Source organism: Dendrobates tinctorius, unplaced genomic scaffold (assembly GCF_039654945.1).
Source record: "Dendrobates tinctorius isolate UK_male_01 unplaced genomic scaffold, ASM3965494v1 ptg000173l, whole genome shotgun sequence".
Taxonomy (NCBI): Eukaryota; Metazoa; Chordata; class Amphibia; order Anura; family Dendrobatidae; genus Dendrobates; species Dendrobates tinctorius.
Genome location: NW_027361840.1, coordinates 2,987,777 through 3,008,435, shown reverse-complemented (window position 1 = coordinate 3,008,435; position 20,659 = coordinate 2,987,777). Strand labels below are relative to the sequence as shown.

The 20,659-nt window shown below is 45.1% G+C and overlaps 1 protein-coding gene and 1 long non-coding RNA gene across 2 annotated transcripts in view; one reads left to right on the top strand and one right to left on the bottom strand.

The window, feature by feature from the left end:
* LOC141053930 (uncharacterized) overlaps positions 1-20,659 on the top strand; it is a 114,237-nt gene that overhangs the window by 47,755 nt on the left and 45,823 nt on the right. The window contains exon 2 of the mRNA XM_073551100.1: positions 12,557-12,665. Within this exon, the coding sequence (XP_073407201.1) occupies positions 12,605-12,665 (61 nt within the window). The 5' untranslated portion in view covers positions 12,557-12,604. The remainder of the gene's footprint in view (positions 1-12,556; positions 12,666-20,659) is intronic.
* LOC141053952 (uncharacterized) lies at positions 15,979-20,555 on the bottom strand. The gene is made up of 2 exons (XR_012221299.1): positions 20,358-20,555; positions 15,979-16,614 (listed from the first exon to the last, which is right to left on the bottom strand). It is a non-coding gene; the product is annotated as an uncharacterized lncRNA (long non-coding RNA).

Below are 20,659 nucleotides of genomic sequence, written 5' to 3'. Positions count from 1 at the left end.
TCCATCTGATAGACAAGAATGCCCTGATGTGTACCCTGGACCTGAAAAGTGCCTACTATCAGATACCAATTCACCCAACATCACAGAGATTCCTGAGGTTTGCAGTAAGACTTCAGAATCGGACCTGCCACTTTCAATTCCAGTGTCTTCCGTTTGGTCTGGCTTCGGCGCCTTGAGTCTTTACGAAGCTAATCGCGGAGGTGGTAGCATTCCTAAGAAATCAGGGAATAATCATCATTCCATATCTGGATGACTTCCTCCTGGTGGCAAGATCAACAGAGGAACTGCAGCGGCACAAGGAGAAGACAATAGAGGTTCTAGAGTTCCTGGGCTGGATCATAAACAAAGAAAAATCAGACTTGGTGCCAGAAAAAACTTTTGGGGGGTACTACTGGACTCCAGAAGCAGAACTTCCTTACTAGCAGAGAAACAGAGGAAAATACGAGACAGCATGAAGAAACTTCAAAAAGGTCACGTATCCATCAGAGTAGCAATGCGTGGTCTGGGCCTCATGACATCCTGCATCCTTTGTGTCCGATGGGCTCACTTCCATTCAAGAACCCTTCAAAAAAAGAAGTACTTGCCGCCTTTGATCGTCACCAGGCCTCCCTAGACAGGAAAATATCCTTGTCTCCGGCAGTAAGAAGATCCCTGGTGTGGTGGATGAAGCAGGAAAACCTGAGGAAAGGTGTCCCCTGGATCACCTCCCCATGCGTCGTAATCACCTCAGATGCCAGCAAATGGGGCTGGGGGGCACATCTAGACGGCAGAATTCTTCAAGGGGAATGGCCGGCAAACATGCGGTCCACTTCCTCCAACTACAAGGAACTTTACGCCACATGGGAGGCCCTAAGAAGAAATTAAGCCCGACTGAAAAACCAACACGTCAAGATTCTATCGGACAATGTGACGGTGGTGTCCTTCCTGCGGCATCAAGGGGGAACCAGGCATTGGAGGCTCCAGGACCTTTCAAAGAAGATTTTTTTCTTGGACAGAGAAATCTGTTCTATCAGTAACAGCCGACCATCTCGAAGGATCCCAAAATACAGTGGCAGACTATTTAGGCTGAGTGTAGACGTACTTTTTGGCCCTGCGGATTTTTCCGCGCAGAATGGAAGAAATCCACAGGTCAAATGACCTGCATTTTTCCTGCGGATTTCTTCCATTTTTAATGCGGTTTTCCTGCGGTTTTTGTGCGGTTTTCCATTGCGGTTTTCCCCCTGCGGATTTGGTGACAGGGGAGATGGAAAACCGCACAAAAGAAGTAACATGCTGCGGATTTTGTACCGCAGGAAAACCGCGCGGAAAAATCCGCAGCGCCTGCACAGCGGTTTTTTTTTTCCATTGATTTTAAGGCTACTGTACATCACAATGCGGATATGCAACGTTTCTGCGCGGTAAAATCCGCTGCGGATCCGCTGCAAATCTGCATCGTGTGCACACAGCCTTAAGCAGGCAGAAGATCTGTCCCACAGAGTGGGAGCTGAACACAAAGCTCTTCCAGAGCCTATGCCAGCGCTGGGGAAGACCGCACATAGACCTCTTCGCAACCAGCAAAAATACCAAGACGTACAGGTTTTTTTCTCTGAATCCATTGGACAATCCAGAAGGGGCAGACGCTCTAAGCCAGAAGTGGGGGCAAGCTCTCTCATACGCATTTCCCCCAATAGCTCTCATTCCAGCCATCCTCAGAAAGATTCAGGAGGATCAGGCAAGAGTGCTACTGATGGCACCTTATTGGCTGAAAAGGAGCTGGTTTCCACTCCTGGGGATTATGGCAGAGGATCAACCAGTCCGGCTTCCACAGAGGGAAGACATCATTCACCAGGGGCCGGTCTTTCACCAAGACCCAGGAAGACTTCACCTGTCAGCCTGGATCCTGAACGGCAGATCTTGAGGGCTCGAGGCCTGTCAGACCAGGTCATCTCGACTATTCAGGCCTGCAGAAAGCCCATAACTTCTGCGATATACCACAAAATATGGAAAAGATTCTGTCTAGATTGTGGCAGGCCCGACTCAGCAGAAGGAAAACGAGACATCCCAAAGATACTAGATTTCCTTCAGACAGGCTTTAACCCCTTCATGACCAAGCCTATTTTGACCTTAATGATCAGGCCATTTTTTGCAATTCTGACCAGTGTCCCTTTATGAGGTAATAACTCAGGAACGCTTCAACGGATCCTAGCGATTCGGAGACTGTTTTTTCGTGACATATTGGGCTTCATGTAAGTGGTAAATTTAGGTTGATAATTTTTGCGTTTATTTGTGAAAAAATCAGAAATTTGGGAAAAATTTAGAAAATTTAGCAATTTTCAAATTTTTATTCTGTTAACCCCTTCACCCCACCCCATTTGGCGAAAATTTTGAATATTTCGCAATTTTCCAACTTTGAATTTTTATGCCCTTAAATCACAGAGATACGTCACAAAAAAAACTTGATAAGTAACATTTCCCACATGTTTACTTTACATCAGCACAAATTTGGAACCAAATTTTTTTTTTGTTAGGAAGTTATAAGGGTTAAAAATTGACCAGCGATTTCTCATTTTTGCAACACCATTTTATTTTTACGGACCACATCACATTTGAAGCCACTTTGAAGGGTCTATATGATAGAAAATACCCAAAAGTGACACCATTCTAAAAACTGCACCCCTTAAGGTGCTCAAAACCCCATTCAAGAAGTTTATTAACCCTTTAGGTGCGTCACAGGAATATTTAAAAAAAAAAATGAACATCTAACTTTTTTTCACAAAAAAAATACTTCAGGTTCAATTTTTTTTATTTTACCAAGGGTAACAGGAGAAGTTGGACTGGAAAAGTTATTGTGCAATTTGTCCTGAGTACAATGATACCTGATATGTGGGGGGGAACCACTGTTTCGGCACATGGCAGAGCTCAGAAGGGAAGGAGCGCCGTTTGACTTTTTCAATGCAAAATTGGCTGGAATTCAGATCGACGCCATGTCACGTTTGGAGAGCCCCTGATGTACCTAAAAAGTGGAAACCCCCCACAATTGACCCCCTTTTGGAAACTAGACCCCCCAAGGAACTTATCTAGATATGTGGTGAGAACTTTGAACCCACAAGGGCTTCACAGAAGTTTATAATGTACAGCGGTACAATTAAAAAATATTTTTTCCACAAAAATGATCTTTTCACCCCCAATTTTTATTTTCCCAAGGGTAACAGGACCCTAAAAGTTATTGTGCAATTTGTCCTGAGTACGCTGATACCCCACATGTGGCGGTAAACCACTATTTGGGCGCATGGCAGAGCTCGGAAGGGAAGCAGCGCCATTTGACGTTTTGGGCTGGAATTGAGATCGGACACCATGTCGCGATTGGAAAACCCCTGATGTACCAAAACAGTGGAAACCCCCCACAAATAACACCATTTTGGAAACTAGACCCCCCAAGGAACTTACCTAGATGTGTGGTGAGAGCTTTGAACTCCCCCAGTGCTTCACAGAAGTTTATAACGCCCGGGCGTGAAAATAAAAAATTTGTATTTTTTCCACAAACATGATCTTTTAGTCACCAATTTTTTTTATTTTCCCAAGGGTACCAGGAGAAATTGGACCCCAAAAGTTGTTGTCCAATTTGTCCTGAGTACCCTGATACCCCATATGTGGGAGAAAACTACTGTATGGGCACACGTCGGGGCTCGGAAGGGAAGTAGTGACGTTTTGGAATGCAGACTTTGATGGAATGGTCTGCGGGTGTCATGTTGCCTTTGGAGAGCCCCTAATATACCTAAACAGTGGAAACCCCCCACAAATGACCCCATTTTGGAAAGTAGACCCCCTAAGGAACTTATCTAGATGTGTGGTGAGCACTTTGAACCCCCAAGGGATACACAGAAGTTTATAATGCCTGGGCATGAAAATAAAAAAATCGTATTTTTTCCACAAACATCAATTAGTCCCCAATTTTTTTATTTTCCCAAGGGTAACAGGAGAAATTGAACCCCACAAGTTGTTGTCCAATTTGTCCTGAGTACACTGATACTCCATATGTGGGAGAAAACTATTGTATGGGCACACGTCGGGGCTCGGAAGGGAAGTAGTGACATTTTGGAATGCAGACTTTGATGGAATGGTCTGCGGGTGTCATGTGCGTTTGGAGAGCCCCTGATGTACCTAAACTATTGAAACTCCCCACAAGTGTCCCAATTTTGGACACTAGACCCCCACGGAACTTATCTAGATGTGTGGTGAGCACTTTGAACCCCCAAGTGCTTCACAGAAGTTTAAAGCGCCCGGGAGTGAAAATAAAAAAATCATTTTTTTTCCCACAAAAATGATATTTTTGCCCCCAATTTTTTATTTTCCTAAGGGTAACAGGAGAAATTGGACCCCAAAATTTGTTTTGCAATTTGTCCTGAGTAGGCTGATACCCTACATGTGGGGGTAGAACACTGTTTGGGCGCATGGCAGAGCTTGGAAGGGAAGGAGCACCATTTGACTTTTTCAACTCAGAATCGGCTGGAATTGATATCAGATGCCATGTTGCATTTGAAGAGCCCCTGATGTGCCCAAACAGTGGAAACCCCCCAATTCTAACTCCAACCCTAACCCCAACACACCCCTAACCCTAAACTCAGCCCTAGCCCTAACCCTAACGGGAAAATGGAAATAAATACATTTTTTTTTATTTTATTATTTTTCCCTAACTAAGGGGGTGATGACGGCGGGTTTGATTTACTATTTATGGCGGTTTTTATTTTCGGCAGCTGTCGCACGCTAAAAGACGCTTTTTATTGTAAAAATAGTTTTTGCATCACCACATATTGAGAGCTATAATTTTTCCATATTTTGACCCACCAAGTTATGTGAGGTCTTATTTTTTGCGGGACGAGTTGACGTTTTTATTGGTACCATTTTCGGGCACGTGACATTTTTTGATCGCATTTTATTCCGATTTTTGGGACGCTGAATGAACAAAAACCAGCGTTTCATGAATTTCTTTTGGGGGGGTGCGTTTACACCGTTCCGCATGTGGTAAAATTGATAAAGCGGTTTTATTCTTCGTGTCAGTATGGTTACAGCGATACCTCATTTAGGTCGTTTTTTTCATGTTTTGTCGGTTTTATGCAATGAAAACTATTTTATATAAAAAATAATTATTTTTGCATCACTTTATTCTGCGAGCTATAACTTTTTTATTTTTATTTTTTAGGGAGTTCGCTAAAGGGGTTAACTAATGGGATAGTTTTATAGGGCAGGTCGTTACGGACGCGGCGATACCTAATATGTGTACTTTTATTGTTTTTTTTTCTTTTATTTCCAAAAAATGGATTTATTGGGGGAATATATTTTTTTTTTTTCTAATGTATTTGGCGATTTTTTAAAAAAAATTATTTTAACACTTTTTTTTTTTTTAACTTTATTACGTAGTGCCAGGTGGGACATCACTGTCCTGTGACAGATCGCTGGTCTGTCACATCACAGATCACTGTGACAGATCAGCGATCTGTCACAGGCACTGCTGCATACTTCCTCATGCCTGCGCTTTGCAGGCACTGAGGAAGTCAGCTCCCTACAGGCCCCCCCGTCGTCATCTTGGATTCGGGGGCTTGTAGGGAAACAGACCCCCGCAGCAGCGCTGCACATTGCGCTGCCGTGGGGGGCTCAGGGAAGCACGGAGGGAGCCCCCTCCCTGCCGATGCTTCCCTTTAACCCCCCGGTACACCGCGATCACGTTTGATCGCGGTGTGCAAGGGGTTAACGTGTCGGGGGCGGTCCGTGACCGCCCCTGACACATTGTGCCGGGTGTCAGCTGTGATAATCAGCTGACACCTGCCCGCGATCAGCGGCGCTCACCACGTGGGTGCCGCTGATCGCGGTAGACGTACTATCCCGTCCATGGGCATAGGGGCCCAGGTCCCATGGACAGGATAGTACGTCTGATGTCAGGAAGGGGTTAAACCAGAGAGTTATGTGACACAAAGTGGTTACTAAATAACATTTCCCACATGTCTACTTTACATCAGCACAATTTTGGAAACACATTTTTTTTTTGTTAGGAAGTTATAAGGGTTAAAAGTTGACCAGCAATTTCTCATTTTTACAACAAAATTTACAAAACCATTTTTTTTAGGGACCACCTCACATTTGAAGTCACTTTGAGGGGTCAATATGGCAGAAAATACCCAAAAGTGACACCATTCTAAAAACTGCACCCATCAAGCTACTCAAAACTACATTCAAGAAGGTTATTAACCCTTCAGGTGTTTCACAGGAACTAAAGCAACGTGGAAAGAAAAAAAATGGACATTTTAATTTTTACAACAAAAATTTTCATTTAGCATCAATTTTTTCATTTTCACATGGGCAACAGGATAAAATGGATCCTAAAATTTGTTGGGCAATTTCTCCTGAGTACACCGATACCTCATATGTGGTCATAAACCACTGTTTGGGTACATGTCAGGGCTCAGAAGGGAAGGAGCGCCATTTGACTTTTTGAATGGAAAACATGCTGGAATATTTAGCGGTTGCCATGTCGAGTTTGGAGAGCCCCTGTGTGCTAAAACTTTGGAGGTCCCCCACAAGTGACCCCATTTTGGAAACTAGACCCCCCAAGGAACTTATCTACATGCATAGTGATCACTCTGAACCCCCCAGGTGCTTCACAAATTGATCGGTAAAAAAAAAGTACTTTTTTTTCACAAAAATTTTCTTTTAGCCTCAGTTTTTTCATTTTAACATGGGCAACAGGATAATATGGATCCTAAAATTTGTTGAGCAATTTCTCCTGAGTGCACCGATACCTCATATGTGGTCATAAACCACTGTTTGGGCACACGTTTGGGTCCGGAAGGGAAGGAGCGCTATTTGACTTTTTGAATGGAAAATTAGCTCCAATCGTTATCGGACACCATGTCGCGTTTGGAGAGCCCCTGTGTGCCTAAACAGTGAAAAACCCCCACAAGTGACACCATTTTGGAAACTAGACCCCTTATGGAACTTATCTAGATGTGTAGTGAGCACTTTTAACCCCCAGGTGCTTCACAGAAGTTTATAACGCAGAGCAGTGAAAATAAAAAATCATTTTTTTTCCTCAAAAATGATTTTTTAGCACGCTATTTTTTATTTTCACAAGGGTAACAGGAGAAATTGGACCACAAAAGTTGTTGTGCAATTTGTTCTGAATACACCGATACCCCATATGTGGGGGGAACACTGTTTGGGCGCACGGCAGGGCTCAGAAGGGAAGGAGAACCATTTGACTTTTTGAAATTAAAATTACCGTACGTCGTTAGCGGACACCATGGCGTGTTTGGAGAGCCCCTGTGTGCCTAAACATTGGAGCTCCCTCACAAATGACCCCATTTTGGAAATTAGACCCCCTAAAGAACTTATCTAGATGCATAGTGAGCACTTTGAACCCCCAAGTGCTTCACAAAAGTTTATAACGCAGTGCCGTGAAAATAAAAAATATTCTTTTTTCCTCAAAAAATTATTTTTTAGTGCGCAATTTTTTATTTTCACAAGGGTACCAGGAGAAACTGGACCCCAAAAGTTGTTGTCCAGTTTGTCCTGAGTACGCTGGTACCCCATATGTGGGGAGGAACTATTGTTTGGGCGCACGTAAGGGTTGAGAATGGAAGTAGTGACGTTTTGAAATGCAGACTTTGATGGAAAGGTCTGCGGTCGTCGTTACGTTTGCAGAGTCCGTGATGTGCCTAAACAGTAGAAACCCCCCACAAGTGACCCCATTTTGTAAACTAGACCCCCCAAGGAACTTATCTAGATGTCTGGTGAGCACCTTGAACCCCCAAGTGCTTCACAGAAGATTATAACGCAGAGACGTGAAAATAAAAAAATCATTTTTTTTCCAAAAAAATCATTTTTTAGCCCCCAATTTTTTTATTTTCCCAAGGGTAACAGGAGAAATTAGACCAGCAAAGTTGTTGTGCAATTTTTCCTGAGTACGTTGATACCCCATATGTTGGGGTAAACCACTGTTTGGGCATACGTCGGGGCTTGGAAGGGAGGGAGCACCGTTTGACTTTTTGAACGCAAAATTGGCTGGAATCAATAATTGCACCATGTTGCGTTTGGAGACCCCCTGATGTGCCTAAACAGTGGAAACCCCTCAATTCTAACTCCAACCCTAACCGCAACACACCCCTAGCCACAGCCCTAACCCCAACACATCCCTAACCCTAATCCCAACCCTAACCATAACCCTAACCCCAACACACCCCTATCCCTAACCCTAATTCCAACCCTAACCCTAATTCCAACCCTAAACCTAGTTCTAACCCTAATTCCAACCCTAACCCTTATTCCAACGCTAACCCAAATTCCAACCCTAACCCTAATTCCACCCTAACCCTAATTCCAACCCTAACCCTAATTCCAACCCTAACCCTAATTCCAACCCTAACCCTAATTCCATCCCTAACCCTAATTCCATCCCTAACCCTAATTCCATCCCTAACCCTAATTCCATCCCTAACCCTAATTCCAACCCTAACCCTATTTCCAACCCTATCCCTAGCCCTAACCCTCTTTCCAACCCTAACACTCTTTCCAACCTTAACCCTAATGGAAAAATAAAAATAAAAAAAAATTATTTTATTAGTTGATCCTGCCTATGGGGCTGATAAACAGTGGGTTTATTTACTTTTCATTCTATTTTGATCACTGTGAGAGTTCATCACAGTGATCAAAATGAGTGAATAAATCTTCAGCCGGCGGGCGCACTGCGCATGCGCCCGCCATTTTCCAAGATGGCGGCGCCCATGAAGCAGGACCGCGGGACACCGGGAGCTGGAGAGGAACATCGGAGGTACCGGGGGGGTGAAGGGGGGGTCGGAAGGTGGGGGGAGCCTAGAGAAGGGCGAGGGGAGCCGATGATGACGGCGGCGGCACATTGCCGCCGTCAGTCGGTATCGGGGGCCGATCGGCCCCGTGAGTCGGTGGAGGGGGGGTCGGATCACGGTCTGCAGCCATGTCCGATGCTACTGCAGCATCGACCATGGCTGGGTTGTAATATTTCATCAATTTTCATTGATAAAATATTACTATCGCTCTGATTGGCTGTTTCACTTTTAACAGCCAATCAGAGCGATCGTAGCCACGTGGAGGCAAAGCCACGCCCCCTGTGGTGAAGAGCAAAGCCCCCTGTACTGCGGGTCAGATGACCTTTCAGTGACCTCGGTCACCTGACCCGCAGGGGAGCTTTAAACTCATGACGCCACATAGGCGTCACTGGTCAGACTGGCACATGTTTTTATGACGCTTATGTGGCGTCATTGGTCGGGAAGGGGTTAATAAAGGACTTAGGCCTAGCACGCTGAAGGTCCAGATCTTGGCATTAAGCTCTTTTCTCGATTACCCCTTGGCTTCCCACCCCTGGGTAATAAGATTTATCGGGGCTACTCAGCGGTTACGTCCCACAATAAGGAGGTCAGTCCCCCCCATGGGATCTTAGTCTTGTCCTTCGGTCCCTTTGCTCAAATCCCTTTATCCAAAACCAGTAGATGCTCATTTCACATCGAACCATGAAGGTAGCATTCCTAGTGGCTATCACCACGGCTAAACGTATAATCGAGATACAAGCCCTATCCATCTGAGATCCATATCTCCAAATCTGGGAGGATCGAATAATTATGAGACTAGATCCCACCTTTTTGTCCAAAAATTTCGTCTGTTCAAAACCTAAACCAGGAGATAGTCTTGCCCTTGTTTTGTGGGAACCCCTCAAACAACAAAGAAAGAGCCCTACTCGAATTAGACGTACGCCAGGCAGTTATTGACTACATCAAGGTCATGGAGGGTTGGAGGAAGGACCATAAACTTTATCCTTTTTTGGGGGGAAAAATAGAGGGAAAAAGGCCTCAAAATCCTCCATTGCGAGATGGATAACGTCACTAATCAGTTTGATATATGTCTCTCAGGGGGTCCCCCCACAGAAAGGTTAAAAGCTCACTCAACACGAGCGCTATCAGTTTCTTGGGCAGAAAGGACAGGGGCCTCGGTAAACCAAATCTGTAAGGCCACAACCTGGTCCAGGTTGGACACATTCTGTAAGTATTACAAATTGGATGTGTTGTCTAACCAGCAGACTGCTTTCGGGAGAATGGTTCTCCAGGCAGTCATCCCACCCTAAGGGGATACTTTGGTATTCTTCCTGGTGCTGTCAGGAGTGACGTCCTGGAAAATAGGCATTAGACCTACCGGTAATTATGTTTCCAGGAGTCAATCCTGACAGCACGGATAGTTCCCTTCCCGAATTAATTATGTCATATGTTGTAATATGATTCTATAAATAAAGTGTTCAGTTGCATCATCCACGGTGTGGTACTTGGAAAAACACTGAGGGAATGTGGGTGGAGACTGTTTTCAACCTCTTGTGTGTTCTTCCTGTCCCTGCAAGGAGGCGAAGGACGTCCTCCCTGGTGCTGTCAGGATGGACTCCTGGAAACATAATTACCGGTAGGTCTAATGCCTATTTTCATACTTATGGTCCTGTGACAACGAGCTTCTCTTCCTGCTTCTCTGTTTTTCACTGAGCATTTAGAGCATTAATCAGGGAGAGCAGCTCGTCCGTACATGACTAAGGGCAGAGACACACTGCCGTATTTTTCGTCCGAGAATCGCATTGTAAAACTCGCACTGGCTGTTTTACTTTTTTTTAAATAACATTTAGGCTATGTGCCCACATTGTGTTTTTGATGCAGAATATTCCTTAGCGGAAACGCACACCCTCTTCCCGGGAAAACGCATGCGTTTTATGAAGCGCTTTTGTAAGCATTTTTGTAAGCGTTTTAGCATGCGTTTTCCTGTGCATTTTTGCAATACAATTGAATGTATGCGGAAACGCGTGCGTTTCCGCAAAACTAATGAACACACTGCTTTTTTTCCGCTTAGAGTTTCCGCAGCGGAAAAAAACGCACCATTAGCACAACATGTGCGTTTACCATTATAATTACATTGGATGCTTTTCTTAAGCGTTTCCGCAGCAGAAACGCTTGTCTAAAATCGCTGCAGAAATGCTTAAAAAACGCAACGTGGGCATACAGCCTTACATTCCCTGTAAAAAAACGAAAACAAATGAACAGTATGTGAGGCAGTGACTGCTGTCACAGGTAGAGGTCACTGTGTGTTCTCCCCAGGATGCGCACGGAGGCGTATGGAGGCCATGTTGGGTGCATTGCAGACAGCTGTGATTGCAGAGGAGACTAAAAATAAGTGTTAGTCTTGGGCATGCTAGCATCCAGGGCAGAGTTGGGAAAACCTGCTCTGGGTTTTTGTATTTTGAAACAGACTGCAGGATGGTAGTTGTGCAGTCCGTTTCATTCCAGGCCCGGGTTTTCCATGTGACTGAAGGCCACAGATCCCATTTAAAATCCCTGCAGTAAAGGGTTTGGGTGTGTCAGGTCCAGTGTCAGTCTGGTGTGTGCTAGAGGGCAGAGCAGTTGGCTCTGCAGTGCTCCATCCATGTGAGGCAACACAGACACGCGGAGCCATGCAGCTCAAAGGCCTGGCACCCACAGCGGTGCAGTCGGCTACGGCAACTGGTCTCGGAGGTGGACTGTCCTGTGCCCGGCGGTGAACTGGAGGTAGACTGTCTTGTGCCCGAAGGAGGACTAGCGTGTTTATCGCCTGCAAACTTGAGGGCATGGTTCCCGGCTCCGATCTGGAGGATACTGGGTACTATTCAGTGCTGTGAATTGGAAATTAATGCTACGCACTTGTGTGAATTGGACATTAATGCTGTGAAGTAACTGCATTAAAGAGACTTTGTGTTGGAACTTTTTAAGTCACTGCCTCATCACTGCACCTTGTGCTACCGCAGCACTACAAGTAATACTCACCTAATGCCAATTCCATTGAATCCCTGGTGTCGCGTAAAAAACAAAAATGAAAAACAACCATATCCCTCACCTGTGATGAAAAAACAAAAGCAAACAAAATCCCTGGTCCATGAAGTGTTTAATAGGCCTTGGACTATTCTGTCAACATATCTAGATCTGAAGGATCCTGTGACCACACGAGCCTCTTCTGGTAATATCCACGTCTGACCTCCCGGCGTGGAGTCACATTACACGGACGGAGACACAGACGCAGTCACCAGATCCTGGTTTCTTTGCATGTAAAACGCGTAAAGCAAGAAAAGTATTGATTCTGAGTAAAAACTTTCTAGATGATTTTGGCACGGGGGTCCTTAGCTATGAATAAATTGACAACTGGGCATTTACATTATATTTATTAAAGGGGCATGTCCATACACTGACTCTGTGAACTGATTGGACTGTGCAGACACCCCCTCACCTGGTAACACCCAGCTGTCCATATATTCATACATTATCAGTAGGAATAACAGAGGAACGGTACAACGCTGAGATATAAAGAGAGATGCTCCAGAATCATATAATGGAGAATATGAGGATTTACTAAAGCCGTCGTGTCCGGAGAGCTGACGGCTCCTCTTTACCGATCTTCTCTGGTCATCTAGAACTTTCCATGTGACTTTTCCTTTGGTCTTTTTCTTGTGTTACTTTTCCTTCTGTTTGTGATTTTTCCATTATTTCTTTCACAGATCTGATATCCGGGTGTAAAATTTGAAAATAATAATACTACAGCCATAATGGAGAAAGAAAAGCGTGATGAACGGTGCACAGAGTACGGTCCCACAGGTAACAGCCCCGGTGAGGAGCCACCATTAAATAAAGCAGAGAAGAGTCACGTTCTCCTCATTCTCCGGACCAGACAGTTTTGGGATGGAGGTTTTAAATATAGGTGATATCTGGTGATAATGTGATAGCACTATATGTGATAACAACACTGTGCATCTATAATATGGGTGTAAAATGCAGCGGGAATGAGGAGGTGAAATAGGAGCAGGGTTGGGCTTACCTAAGAGAGGCGTAGCTAATCGGGTTCCTCGTTTTCACTGGAGCTCCTGATGGTGGAGTCATGCTTGAGCTGCTGATAGCGGCCGGGTACCACTCCAGCACAGTCTCCGGTACTGCTGCTGCTCACCCCAAGGATCACACACGCAGACACTGACACGGTCTCTTGCTCTGCTCTGACTATGCTGCTTCTGGATACTGAGCAAGAACGACACTGACAAGGAGTCACTGACAGGACTGAATTCGGAGACTGGTATAGCTGTCCAGACTCACGGATCTAAGGAATAGGTTCAGGCCCTGGCCACACAAGGACCAGGGAGTAGGTTCTGGCACTGGCCACACATGAACCAGGAGTTTGGGTTCAGGACAGCCACACAAGGACTAGGGGACATAACACGTGTCCACGTATCAGTCGTTAAGTGGACAATCCCAGTAAGTGCATTGGTAAGGGCATGGGTGATGTTCCTGGACACGTGCTGGTAAAAGGTGGGGATGCCACACCGGGAGACATAGTGGCTGCTGAGGACCAAGTATCAAGGGACAGCTGCCGCCATGAGTCTGCAGAAATCCTGTGTATATACAAGCTGAAAAGGCAACATTTCCATGACAAGTAGCCTGGAAATGTGCACTTTTAGCATTTGGTCCATAGGTGGGTGGCTGAGAATTTTCTTTTTCGTTTCAAGCCCTGGGATAGGGACAGCTGAATGCTGTTGTCATGATCTGAAGTGATCTGACAGTTTTAAATCACTGGGTGAACTTTTTTTACTTTGGAAAGTTCCAAGGTGTCTTGACTGTCCCCGGTGGTGGTTTTGATATTGCACTTTAGGTTTTGTGCACTTAATCATGTATCAGGTGTTACACCCTATAAAGGTGTGCTAGAGGTGTGCAATCACGGCCTGTGATATTGTGAGTTTGTGTTCACTCTGTTTTTTGGAGAGCCTGGAGGACGGATGGAGCTGGTGAGGAGTCCTGCGCAGCTTAGCCAGGGGGGAAGAGTGTCAGCTATGGTGTCTGGACGAAGGGCTGGCATGGCGTGGTGGAGTCGCAGTGATGGTGTCAGCGGGAAGTGTCTGCATGGGCTGGTGGAGTGGCGACTATGGAGAGTGGCACTCACCATGTGGGACTTGGCCGCTGAGCTGGACTCAAGCATGCTCGACTTCGTGTCAGCAGCTGAACTCATCCTTGGGACTGGTTCTAAGCAGCTGCAACTGGTGTTGGACTCTGCTCCAAGGTTGCACTAAGGTGAAGGATCCTGTTATGGTGATGGATCCGGGTGGAGGAGAAGATGCACTCAGGTGGAGGGCTCTGTTGCTAGGAGCGCACGCAACAGAGCAAAGCTAAGTGGTGTTTCCCCTGTATTGTCTCTTTCCTCATGTGTGTTATTAGTGCAGTGGTGGGATTAGTTTCCGCACCGACCAATTCCCTAGTGAGGGTTTAGGGTCAGGGCGAGCTAGGGCGTTGAGGTACGCGTGCGGCGCCCGGTGCGAAACCGGCATAGGGAACGTTAGGAGTGCAGGGACACTGGCTCAGGGGAGCTCAGGAGGTCTCCAATTCCCTTTCCCTATTGCAGGGCCCACCATTGTTAATGTTTCCCAGGTCCCCCTTATTTAAATTCGCCATACTGGAGGCGGGGTTTCCAGAATGTTTATTAATGTGTAATACCTAAATTCGCCAGGTGGAGGCGGTGTATCCATCTGCACGTATTATTATTTAAATTCGCCCCACTGGAGGCGCTGTATCCAGGGTCACGTGTGTTATGGGTTCGCCTTGCGGTAACACCTGCGCCCAGACACACAGTGACCATGACAGCTGTGCTTGAACAACGATTTGGTAGCACATAATAACGGTGCCTCAGAATGTGCAATAACATGTGCAGGGTGGGAGGCATCTGCAATAGTGTCATGGACAGGGGATTGTCCATCACCTAGCTCAGGGGAAGAGGCAGTGGTGTCACCCATTGGCAGCAATTGTAGACCCAATCGTTCGTCCCACCGAGTCAGGTGCTTAGATGACATGTGCCTGCTGGTGGTGGTTAGGCTCTTAGTATTCAGGCCCTTGCTGATCTTGGCATTACACAGGTTGTAAATTACCATTTTTTTGTCTTAGAACTCTCTTTAAAAAAGTACCAGCGTGGGGATCATCTAACTCTTTGAAGGAAAATTCACGAGTGTCGGCGGAATAATTTCCCGCCTTCTCTCCCTGTTCACCCTACTGCCTATTCCTGCCTGTTTCGGTGCTGCCAATCTGTCCCCTTCAGTTCTGCTGGCCTTGCTCTGCATGCCAGCTTCTTCGGTTGGGTCAGTAACTTTGTCTTCCACCACCTCGTCTTCCACCACAACGAGCTGCCCTGGTCTTCCTGAATTGGTAACTTAACAACAACCCGACTTATTGGCAACTGTGTCTTATCATCATTTACCTCCTTTTACAAAATGTACCATTCCCCACCGTCATGGTCTTTTGGCCTTGGCTGCTCTACGTTTTGTGCATCACTAAACAGCATGTCCTCCTATCCCTCTTCGAGCATGCAGAGTAAGAAGCCACAATCAAGAAATGATGATGCAAAGTGCTCCTCGGAGTGTCCTAGTGTGGGATCACAGGTCTGCTGGGACTCAACATGGTGGAAGGAAGGAGGATCAGGGTGAAAATTAAGTGATCCAGACTCTTGGGTGGTGAGACTGGACTGTGTGGAAGACTGGGTGGTGCTGGAAGCATCTGCTATTCAACCGACCACTTGTTCACACTGGTGTGGCTACATAAGTGGTGTCTCTACTCTTGCCTCCCTGCAGAGTGGTACAGGAAGCTATGTGTCGTGGATGCGCGTGTTGCTTATGCTCCTTACCCACGTCCTCGCCTTCTACGTGCACCATCATCAGCACTTCCCGTCCCTCACCACACACCTTACGCATTTTGCAATTGCTAGGTCTCTGGAAACTAAGTTTTCTTGATTAATTGAAACTACATTTTAATAAAATAAAATTAGGTCACCTGTTCCAGGCCAAGTGTTTTTTAAAAATTTCAAACCTCCGTAACTTCACACAAAGCAGATATAAACTGTATGGAGACAGTAGTCAATTTTTGGAACTAAAAATGTGAACTGTAGCAGGCCAAGCAGTTTTTTAAAAATTTTAATGACCGCAATTTAACACAAAGCTCATTAAACTGTATAGAAGACAATACAGTCAATATATAGGTCACAGTTCACACCTCTGTACATATCACACTCCACTGGAAATGTAGACATCTGTTGGGCAGGGTGCATTTAATCACCTAACCATTCTGTTCTCCAGGTGAGTCTGGAAATCGCTTTCTTTGTTGTCTCCAATTGTCTGAAATGTTGTCTATTTTGGACAAAAGATCTTTCATCACCTGATGTCAATGAAGTTGTAGGGCCAGTAATGTGAACGTATTGTTCAGTGTGGAATAAATGGTGTAAGGTCTTAATGTGTAATGACTGTGTATTGGGCTCACCTGTTGAGGTGGAATCCTTAAGCCATACAGTGGATATAAAGTCTTCACACTTCTATTAAAATACCAGGAAAAAATCCTACTAAGAGAGTAGCTAAGCCAATCCAGAACTTCCATCTTCCTCTGGTGAAGCCGTTCTTATGGTGATTCGGAAGTCACTTTTGTCTTTGTTGTGCTGAAAGGTGAAATTCTTCTTCATCTTCAGCCTTTTAGCACAGGCCTGAAGGTTTGGATGTAAAGTTAACTGATATTTGGCATTGTTCATAATTCCCTCCTATACCTGTACAAAAAATAAGATGTGAAGCTATCACATTTGTGGCAGCATATAGCACTGACTACCAGGCTATTACATCTAGTTTAAAAAAAAATTACCAATATTATATGAAGATGAAAAATTGGCTAACATACTGCCATCTGGAGCCAGATATTCCGCTCATTAGGAGAGACGTTATCTCCAGGTTTATGCGGTTGTCCCTCTCCCGCTCACATAACCTGGTTATCTTTCATAGGTAGCTTTAGACGTGGCACAAATGTGCAAGATGCAAACTTATGGTCAAAACTCCGTCTTTTTCATCTTACAACAAGAGGATGCAATATAGTATTGATTCCTTCATCAACTGTAACATCACACAAGAGGTTTACTTAGCGGAATGCAAATTATGTGCTTAACAATACGCGGGCTGCTCCACAAGAAAGCGAGAGGTCACATTATCAGAACGTTTTTATGTCGTAGCATCCACCTCTATAAGACTGCAGAGACCCGTGTGACGTAATCCGTGCCTTCCCGCCTCCCACCAATCCCGTAATAACAAAAATGCCAACAGGCCTGGATGGGTTGAACAGGTCGGTCACAATTTATTAAATTTTGTAAGCAGAGAGAGGCAAGTACAAATTCGCAACAGACTCAATGCTGAAATCCCCATCACTGCTGGTGGCAAGAAGCCGATGAGCAGTTACGAACCTTTGCCCCCTCTACACTACCGCCACGGAGGACCATGTGTATGACCTACACAGGACTCCGTCCCCCACACAACATCATTATGGCCTGTTCAACACTATCCTGTAAATTAGTGAAAAATATATCGAGCCCGATATCTGTGAGATGAACGCCGTCCGGTCTTAGTAAATTTGAATTGTCTTTCCGAAGCTCGTGGTGGCGAACCTTGATGCCATAGTTCACTTTGACGAATTTTGCCATCTTTGTGTTGATCTTTTTCCTTAATTTGTCACTGGCTTTAGAATCTTTAGCTCCTTACTAGACCGCTCGTGGTATTATCTCTGACCACGCCACCACCATATCCGGCAATAAGCAGGCAAAACGCTCTATGTCCGTTGACATCACTGTGTACAGCTCGGCCATTTTTTTTTTTTCTTTAAGTCATTACCGCCGGCGTGCAACACCAGAACCACCGGCCCTTTGGCCGTCTTAGGAATTTTAACCATCCCTGGGAAGATTTGCTGCTACCGCAGCCCTCTGATGCCTCAGTGATGACTCTGCGAATTGACTTAGTTCCGGGGACCCACAACTTATTTATTTATTTATTTATTTAATGCTTGAGTGCAGTTTGGCTCTTTTGCATGCCTAATAAACAAAAGAATGTCTTACAACCTAACTTGTGGGCTTACAACCGCCTGTAAGAGACAAGATGTGTTAGAGCATGTCTGGTCTTACACTGTGTTCCAAATTATTATGCAAAAAATATTTCCTCATATTTTCTCTAAATTACCTATATGAATTGCAGTCACTGTTATTTTCCAGTCATCTAATATTCTAGTATAATTGCAATGTTTTTGAACAAACTGCCTTTGAAAACAGTATATTTTGAAAAATAATAAACACTCAAAAGGCATGTTCCAAATTATTATGCACCGCAGAGTTTTCAACCTTTTTATTTTTATTTTGAACAAAAAATGGTCAATTATGAAATGATAAGCATTATCAGCTTATTACAAAATGAAATCAAACAGTTTTCAAGTCAAAAGTTTATTCTAGGTGATGTTACATTTGCACATAGGAGCCCTTGTTCGAAAGAAGCTTCTGAACTCTCTCGTCCATTGAATTTGTCAGTTTTTGGATGGTTTGTGCTTCAATTGTTTTGCCTGTGGACAGAATCCCCTCCCAGAGCTGTGGCTTAGATGTGAACTGCCTCCCGCCATCATAGACACTCCTTTTGATGATGCTCCAGAGGTTCTCAATGGGGTTGAGGTCAGGGGAAGATGGTGGCCACACCATAAGTTTGTCCTCTTTTATGCCCATAGCAGCCAGAGATGCAGATGTGTTATTTGCAGCATGAGACGGTGCATTATCATGCATGAAAATGATCTTGCTGCGGAAAGCACGGTTCTTCCTCTTGAACCATGGCGGGAAGTGCTGTTTTAGAAACTCCACATAGATTATGGAGTTCATCTTTATCCCTTCAGGGATCCTAAAGGGGCCGACAATCTCTCTCCCCATGATTCCAGCCCAAAACATTACTCCACCTCCTCCTTGTTGGCGCCTTAGTCATGTTTTCATGGGGTGTCCATCAACCAGCCATCCTCCACTCCCTCCATCTGGACCATCGAGCGTTGCACGGCACTCATCGGTGAACAAAACAGTTTGGAAGTCAGTCTTCATGTCTCGTTTGGCCACTGGAGCCGTTTCTGCTTGTGTGCAGTGGATAGAGGTGGTCGACAGGATGGCTTACGCACAGCTGCAAACCTCTGAAGGACACTGCATCTTGTTGTTCGGAGGACATTGGATGCACCAGCAGCTTCAAAAACTTGTCTGCTGCTATGACAAGGCATTTTTGCAGCGGCTCTTTTAACCTGACGCAATTGCCTGTTGGAAAGAGTCCTCAATTTTTCTTTAACAGCACGCACACGTGTGTGCTGGGAATCGGCTGCATACTTCTTGATTGTGCGATGATCACGATGAAGTGTCTTGGCAATGTTGATTGTAGTCATGCCATGACCTAAATACTCCACAATTTGTTGCTTCTCAGCAGCCGACACATTCTTTTTCTTTCCCATTTTGGCAAAAAATGTAGGCTGCTTAATAATGTGGAACAGCCTTCTTAAGTAGTCTTGCCTTTATTTGGACACACCTGCCAAACTAATTTGCACAGGTATCTGCAATTGCTTTCAGTGATATAAAGAGCCCTGACACACATCACCATCAATGAGTTTAAATGACAAGCAAAAAAATTCTAACTTTATCACTCCTAAACTCTTTTTGCATAATAATTTGGAACACAGTGTATATATTTTGCAAAAACATGCGGATTTCTAATGGCCCAATCGCTGTGCTTCGACTTCCAATATACCGGACCTAGCTGCTTCGGTGGCTGCCCCTATTCTGAAAGAATGCGTCCCGTATTCCTTTGGGTTAATGTCGGCTGGGACCCGTCAGTGTGTGAGAGAGAATCTACTTGCGTGTCTTATAACTCTATAGAGTTCAGGTATTTTCACTGGGCATATAGGGTTGTCTAACGCCTTGACCAAGACCCACGTCCCTCTATCTGCACCCTAATGCTCAAAGCGTCGCTGCATATGAGGAGATCTTTGTTGATTAACCCGCCTGTCAATGCTGATTTTGACTGCAACACCAGTTTGCTAATGCGAGGTGCCGCGAAGAATGCGATTGTAAATGCTGTAGATATTAGGGATTAGATAAAAATATATCAAGTATGATATCCGATTGGGTTTAACTCGTATTGTGACTTGCACACTGTTATAGAGATTGCGATAATGTGATGCAACAGACTTGAAGAAACGGGGCGACGACATTCCTGACTAGGTTGTAGCCATTTCCAGCCTTTAACAGCTTGCTTGATGAAAAAATATTTAGTTACGTCGTCCCACCCCAAAAGCTGGAAGAAAAAGGCTATACCCGCTAAATTTCATTGCGCTAATGTACCCGCCGCACCTTTATGCTTGAGCCGATTCAGGAGTTCTACTAACGCCGCATCTCGCCCGATCGCGCGTATCGACTGGTCTTCATTTAATTAACGAGCACCATTCTTCCCATGCCTTACCACTTACCATAAGCCTGTAGGGTAGCCAGTGTCACTGAGGAGCGGATTAGGGGCAACAGTTATTGGCCACCATGTCCCAAAGGTAGGGAGGACACTGTAGGCCCGATGGCTGTGCATTGAGGAGGAAGACTTTGAAGACCTGCTAATCGAACGATAACAGAGAGTTAACAATCTTATCCACAATAGACGTAACTCTGGCGTGGCACTAGATGTTGTGTCTAAGGTATAATAGCACTAGGCGGCGCAACAGTGAGAGAACGGGCGGGGAAGAAGAGGACATGCTGTTTAAGCTTTTTTGTGATTCCCGGG